The following is a 7,722-nucleotide window of genomic DNA, read 5'->3' on the forward strand; positions in this document are numbered from 1 at the left end:
CACATTTTAGGTTTATTATAAACTTTAACGTTACATGTAGCTTCTCTGAATCAAACGACATTAACATGGATACATGTTAGCTAACTAAACGATAGCCCCTAGGTTAGTAAGACGTTAGGTGGCGCTGTTTGATAGCCAAAACAGTTACAAAAAATATCACTTTAGAAATGCATTTCTGGTTAAAATGTAAATAAATAAAGTAAAAAAAATATATATAATATATATATATGGGGCATTCTATACCGAATTGATGCAAAGTGCGGTCCAACAACAAAAAAAAAACGATTTAAAAAAACAATTAAGTATTCAGACATATATATTTACTTAAGACTATGTTATGGTCTATTCAAACATAAGGCATTCAATTATATAGTGATACGCTTAATGTATACAAAAACATAATTTATATAGGGCACTTTCTATTGGGAAGTAGCTGTCCCCAACCCTGACATCTAAATTTTATGTTCTGTAAATAACACTTAAAACATTTTTATTTTATTTAGTTGAATGGTGTATTTAGAAGATCTTTATAATTACATTCAAACAGAATTTGGAATATTTAGATTTATCGTGGGTTTAATTTTTTAATAAAAAAACTATACTCAAAAAATCATGTTCCCAGTTTTCATGTCACTACCGAAACACAAGGGGCTTTAGTCCAATGGCTGAGCCTGGTTTTTAGCCACACCCCTGCACTTTTGACAAGTCAGTGACATAGCGTCCCTCATGGCTGAATGGCAAGTAGCTATATCCCATACTTTTGATATAAATCTGTTCCAAAATCTGAAAATCGGCGTGTAACCTTAAGAATTGTCACTACCGAACACATATGATAATATGTGTTCGGTAGTGACAATTCTTAAGGTTACACGCCGATTTTCAGATTTTGGAACAGATTTATATCAAAAGTATGGGATATAGCTACTTGCCATTCANCGCGATGTCCCCTCCACATTCAGGATGCTTCCTACGCCCATGATTAAATATGCATAATTAACTTATTTCCGCATGAACTTGCACATTGTGTGGCATGCACCATACTCTCTAAGTTTAAAATTTTTTCTATTTCCTTTTGCAATTTCTTTAATTTCTTTGTTATTTTCATGCATGCAAATTAGTCGCTTTTCGGCGCCTCCCGATTTTTTTAATGCTGATTTGGGTGACTTGTGTAAGAACCGAAGAGTTTAAGAAATCTAGACCGCAAAATAATTAAACAAGAGAGTGCCTGTTTTTCCTGGCCAAGAACAGGTTCCTTGAACACAACACGAGCGTAACGTGTCATCACGTGGTGTATTGTTGACGGAGACCATAGGAGCCCCTCTCCAGCACTTTAAATATTGCAGTACCCATAAGGAGCCGTACACATGCCGCAGTTTTTGGTACTATAAATACTATGACATTAACAAAAAAGTTGACAAAAGTTGTCAAAAAATAACAAGAATACAGCTTAAAAGGAGAGTGATTTGTAAAATATCCATAAAGAAAAATAAAACCTTCTTACAGGTCTGTTTCATATGGGTGTTGAGAAATATATCCATAGATCTCTTCATTTTGCTCTCAAAGTGACCCAGATTGATGCTTTTAACTTCAACATTTCAATTTAAAAAAAAAAAGATATCTGGATTAAGAGGTTGCTTTTTCTTTGCACAGCATGAAAGAAAGGCGAAATGAATGGGCTGTGATTTTAGTTTTTTTTAAGCAGAGGTTGTGTTCAATAATTTGTACGAAACCTCGGAGGATGTTGTAAAAATTGAAAGGGAAAAGATTCCCCACCTCTAAATAATAATAAAAACCCTTGATTTCTAACTTAACATCTCTGTCTCCTATTGATCTGAGTATATTATAAAGAACAGCCAGTTAATTGAAGGATTATAGCACAGGCCTTTGTCAGATGGTATATTACGCTGTTTTGTTTCTGCTTCGAATAGCTCTCTTTTTTCACCATACCTGTGTTTGCATCCCGAATGTTATATGTTGCTTTGTGGCATAAGTCTGGGATTTAAGGGTCAAATTATGCTGTAGCAATTGAGTCTTTGAATCTTTACTTTATCTTACTGAAAACTCGGTGCACTGTGCTTTCGTTACCACTGAATCTGCACATTTGATTGGTTTACGAATATACGTGATGAAAATAAAATTATTTTATAGAATGTTCTACAGTGACATTTATTTTCTCATGTACATATTTATTGATCATAGAATCCCCCCTACTGAACCGTATCCAAATGAAGATGTTTCCTACCTCTCACACAGGATGGCACTGGCATTGATGGAAAGCACTCCTCAGAAGGCTTTACAACCCATCATGCTCTGCGGCAGGCCCAGCTTTCCAAGGAACTGATAGAGCTGAACAAAGTGTTGAGCTTGAAGGAAGCCTTTGTGCGGAACATGTGCCAGAATGACACCCAGCTCGAGCCGATGCAGTTAGAGCACCAGGTAAGACGATTTTCTATCAATATATGGACTCTCCCAACAATATTGGATCGGAGTTATTTTCATTTGGTTAATCAGAAATATTTAACTTGATTTTATGACTTAATTAAACAAACTGGATTCATTCATAGTTGCTTTTTTAAGTAATTGACGTTGATTATGCGTCACGTGAGTTATTAAAAGGGGAACTGTCAGTACATTTGGATACCTGTAATGTACCTACTCTGAACTCGGGGTGTGGTGCAGTGGATAGTGCGTTGGTGTTGGTGTTGTCGTTGTGTCCCTGGGCAAGACACTTCAACCCAAATTGCTCCTGTGGGGATTGTCTACAGTATTGAGTATGTAAGTCGCGTTGGAAGCGTCTAACAAGTGACATGTAATGTAGTGTAACTCACATATGCCCATATACATCATTAGGGAATAATTTGCTTAGGTATTCAACCTTTGACACAGTTCATCATTTTCTCCTTTCACTGTCTCTTCTCCCATGGCATAGGTCTACGGCCTTGGGTATTGCTGCTATCTCTCTTTATGAGGAGCAGCTTGGGCGCATTGTTGTTGCCAGCTTATGACCGAGCACAAGCTGACATGAGATAGAATATTGTTCAGGGACATCTAGAGGCCCTTCTTTTATCTGGAACATAGGTTCCCTGGCGCACATTCTTTTCTATGGACGACAGCTCTAGTTAAATTCAGGGTCCATATTTGTTTAGTCTCGCTGATGAAGAATGTTGATTATTACACTCCGAACTAGTTCAAGATCTCATGTCATGCTTTTCCGGTTATTACCCGCCCCCTTGTGTGTTATGAAGGTTTGTCTGCATGTAAACGGTCTGCAGAGTCACAAACCCTCAAAGTACACCCTGTAGGGAGTAAAACTCTTAACACAGAAAATACCTGTCTCTGCTGCCCCAGAACGCCTCGTTGGAGATCTCTCTTTTTCCATTGTTTTCTTCTTATCATATCTGTATATGTGTTGACTCAGCTACTCAGTTTTTATCCTAAATGTATTGTTTTTATTTGTATTTATTAATGCTGTCAAAATTATCGCGTTAACGGCGGTAATTAATTTTTTTAAATTAATTGCGTTAAAATATTTAACGTATTTAACGCATGTGCAGAATGGCCCGCCCCATACATCCCACCAGTGGCAGCGCCAGGGTATGGCCGGGGTAGGCTACACCCATACCAAGAAATGGCTTAGCCCCACCATGAAAAATGATGTTAAAGTAAGCAAAATAAAGTCCGCCAACTCGCGCCGAGAATTGCACAGACAGCAGTTAGTAAGATTGATTTCAGTAGCCACTTGTCTGGAAATACCCGAAGACCAGAAACGGTTTTGAAAACTTTTGTCACGTTGTGATCGTCTTCTCAATAGAACATCTTTGATAATGTCTTCTGGCCAATCAGAATCAAGATAACGGCGTGGTGTTGTTGCAGGAAGTCCCGACGGAGAACACTTTTGCTGTAGTACAGGGGTGCACATAACTGGTACGCAGGTTATGTGCGTAATCTGAAATGCGTACCGTTACTTGTGTCACAAAGCGCATTTGCGTCGACTTTCCTGAAGTACTCCCCCGTTGATAGAAATCAACACGTAATGAATTAAGACCCCACGGTTTGATGATTGATAGGTGTGTGGGCTGTCTTTCATTTTGACACACAGAAAAATGTTATAATAAACATACATACTGTATGTTAAATTGATATATCCGCCTTCTTTCATTTATCTTTCCATTCCCACAACAATATACATAAAGAAATGGCATATTTTGGACATAGTTCGAATGGTGATTAATCATGATTAATTAATTTTTAAGCTGTGATTAATCTGATTAAAAATTGTAATCGTTTGACAGCCCTAGTATTTATACTTGTACTTGTGCGATTCCTCATCAAACGAGGATAAAATCTTTCTTTTTGCACATGCATCGTTATAGCTTTGGTGGACAGATGCCGAGTTGCAGAAAATTAACAGTGTGCATTTAAAGCAGTCTTTTTGTGTAATATTAATTCAGAGCCATATCTTTTGGAGTTTTAAACTTCTTGGCATTGTTTCCTACAGAAAAATTTTCATAGTCTGCAGACTTCGGTGGATTCTCTGCAGAAGGAGAAAGAGGATCTCATTCTTGCACTGCAGTCTGCAAAGAAAGACACCAACCAGGCTAAGTATGAACACTTCAATATCTTGGTTGTGTCTGTAACTTCTTTATTCGGATAAAACTCTTAAAACTGTAAAGTAACCTCATAAGCCTTCACTTTTAACTTCCTGTCTGCTTCACCTTCTTCCAGGCTCAGCGAGCAGCGCCGGAAGAGACTGCAGGAGCTCGAGAACCAGCTGGTGGACATGAAGAAAAAACTTCTGGATCAGTCCAAAATGCTCAAACTCAAGGAGACCTCCGTGAAGAAAGTCGGCAATCTCATGCATGAGATACAGGTAATAAAGAATGCCTTTTTATATCATCTAGTTCCTTTAAAAGAAAAATAGATGAGAACATTATGTTGAGCATTAACATGCTCTTATACTGCTTTTATCGGATGTCTTTGTTACTGTACTGAACAAATTGACTTTTTTAATAATACCATCAAAGAACTAAATAGATCCTTCTTGGGTCACACCGCCATCTCAATAATATTATGAATAAAATGTACTATTTATCTATTAATTAATAATATTAAAATGAAGTTGATACTCTATTTTATAAGATATGAACTAAATAGTAGTGACCATATAGAGTGTCCCCTTCACTTAAGTGCATAGAACATGGTCTCTCGGTGGTGGAATTCCTTGTAAACCACCAATCCATATTTTCTTTTGACCTTTATCACGGCATGCACATTGGCAAAGAGCACTGCTCTTATTTACTACAACTTTGAATACATGTGAGCCAGAACCTAACATGGTAACGCTGTGTTCTCACAGGCGATGAAGAACCAGCGTGCGCAGCTGATGAGGCAGATGAGGGAGGACTCTGAGAAGTTCAGACAATGGAAGAGCATGAAGGATAAGGAGGTGCTGCAGCTAAAGGAGAAGGTGTGTGGAAATCAAGTTCTTCACTGCAGGACACGTTCTCGCTACATCCTTTTATTCATACCTTTTTGCTGCTTAGCTTGTTTTCCCTTTGACGCATTTATTAATGTTACCTGGCTCACAGTTGATTTGATTGAATCTGTTGAACAGGATCGCAAACGGCAGTACGAGTTGCTTAAACTTGAGAGGGATTTTCAGAAACAGGCCAGTGTTCTGCGTCGTAAAACTGAGGAGGTGAGGCATACATTTAAGATCTTCAAGTAGTGTGCTGGATTGAATTTGTTCAACATCTATGAAGTAGCTGCTACTTTTCTTATATGAATAAGTATTCCTCCTACAGGCTGCGGCAGCAAACAAGCGGCTGAAAGATGCCCTGCTGAAGAGAAGTGAGGTAGCAGACAAACGCCACAGAGGAATAGAGGGAGCTGCTACACGAGTTAAGGTAATAACATTTGTTTGAATTCCTCTCTGTGTTCACCAAGGCCTGTGTTTGGTCAACCACGAAGCGCAAACAAACATTATTCATGTTTACTAGGAGTGGGCGATATATCTCTGCATCGTTTTGTTTCCTTACTCTTTCCTCCATTGATTATTGTGAACCAGAATTGTCTTGCTAAGCTAACTACCAATGCTTACCGCATGCAACGCTGGGGCTAGTTTGTATCAAATGAGTTTAATTCTTATTGTTTTATCATTTGAACTCCCAAGAATATACAGAGAATTAGGTCTTCACATTGTCTGGTGTTTCCCGGACACAACAGAAGGTTATCAGAAGTGAAAATGTGTTTGTTGTTATCAATTTTATATTTGTAAAATGATCCTCCCTGAAATGTCACATTGATTGAGTAAGCTGCAAATATGTTAAAGATGTTCTGCCTCATTATATTAAGTCAGATGTTTTGGACTAAAGTTTTTGTTGTGTATCTGTAAATATTGCCCGTATTTATGTGATCAGAATTGGCTTCTCAATGAAGTGGAGGTGATGGTCAGCACAGAGGAGGCCCGGCGCCACCTCAACGACCTGCTGGATGACAGGAAGGTGTTGGCCCAGGAGATCAACCACCTGAAACAGCAGATGGAGACAGGGGACCGGCCTGCTGCCAAAATCAGGGTGAGCTTTATTTCTCTACCAGAAATCTGAGCCCACGTTACTCGTATGAGTTAGACCAGGGGTTCCCAAAGTGGGGGTCGCGAAAATAAAAAATTATTATTAATAATAACGTTTGCATAGACATTTTCAGGGGCGGACTAGCCATCTGCATAATTTCCCCGCAACGAGGCTCCCCCTTTGACAATCCACTAGCGCAGTGTTTCTCAAACTTTTTTTTCCCACCCCCCCCATCGACAGGGGGTCGCCAGTCTCTCGGTACTGTTATTTTTGGGGGTCGCGGGCTGAAAGTTTGGGAACCCCTGAGGTTAGACCACGGCTCGTTTGTGTTTACTGTACTTGCTTCACTCCAAACTAATCATGCTAGCGAGGAGGCGGGGCTTATCTCCATAGTAGATGCCAACACAACTTACACATTTTGGCATGATTTTTTGTAATCACACTTACATTTAGCTGACGCTTTTATCCAAAGTGACATACAATAAGTGCATTCGACCAAGAGATATAAACCTGAAGAAAAACAGAATCATAGCGCATTCACACCGCAGTCTTTTCCCACAAAGGTTCATGAGGAACTAGTTCATCAGAACTCTTTGTTCTCATGAACTAAGTCAGATCGCGTTCACACCAGATAAGTTCTGGGGAAGGTTTAGGCAAATGAAGCCGCTGACGTCACTCTCTTCTTCTTCTGCTTTGGTTTACTGGCAGGCCCGCACACAACTTCACGGCGTATTACTGGCCACCCGAAGTCGCCCGGCGGAAAGTCGCCGGAGTTTGGGGATTGGCTTTCGGTTGAAGCTGCTTGGGGACTCCGAGCGCTGTCTGAAGCTTCCGGTAACTCGCCGCGCCGTCACCGTCCTACATTGCACCGCCCAGAACGGCGCCAGACAGCGCACACGGCCTATCCTCAGCATCTCTTGCTTTTGCCTCTCCTCGTTGTCTGGTAGCCGGGCCGCCGCCGTATGGGTTGACTGGCGCGCTTTTGAGAGGGATGGGATATGAGGAGGTGTGGCGTTCTGCGGATTTACTCGGAGGCTTCAGTAGAAGCTGCTGGGAGTCCCAGCGCCCAGCACCTTTCCTACCGGACCGAGTCCCCGATCGCTCCGGCCGGACTTCCGGCGGGCTTTTGGTGGCGAGTTCGCGGTAAGTT

At 40.4% G+C, this 7,722-nt stretch overlaps 1 protein-coding gene across 1 annotated transcript in view; it reads left to right on the forward strand.

Moving 5' to 3' along the window:
• Nucleotides 1-1,364: 1,364 nt before the first annotated feature.
• The window catches only part of LOC104950063 (chromosome-associated kinesin KIF4-like), an 8,214-nt gene continuing 1,856 nt past the window's right edge, over nt 1,365-7,722 (forward strand). Inside the window, exons 1-10 of the mRNA XM_010776517.1 lie at nt 1,365-1,379; nt 2,254-2,436; nt 4,499-4,602; nt 4,726-4,870; nt 5,357-5,467; nt 5,615-5,698; nt 5,805-5,906; nt 6,420-6,575; nt 7,322-7,406; nt 7,520-7,715. Coding sequence (XP_010774819.1) covers nt 1,365-1,379; nt 2,254-2,436; nt 4,499-4,602; nt 4,726-4,870; nt 5,357-5,467; nt 5,615-5,698; nt 5,805-5,906; nt 6,420-6,575; nt 7,322-7,406; nt 7,520-7,715 — 1,181 coding nt within the window. The remainder of the gene's footprint in view (nt 1,380-2,253; nt 2,437-4,498; nt 4,603-4,725; nt 4,871-5,356; nt 5,468-5,614; nt 5,699-5,804; nt 5,907-6,419; nt 6,576-7,321; nt 7,407-7,519; nt 7,716-7,722) is intronic.

The sequence above is a fragment of the Notothenia coriiceps genome, unplaced genomic scaffold, assembly GCF_000735185.1.
Source record: "Notothenia coriiceps isolate Sejong01 unplaced genomic scaffold, NC01 NC01_scaffold00000339, whole genome shotgun sequence".
Classification (NCBI taxonomy): Eukaryota; Metazoa; Chordata; class Actinopteri; order Perciformes; family Nototheniidae; genus Notothenia; species Notothenia coriiceps.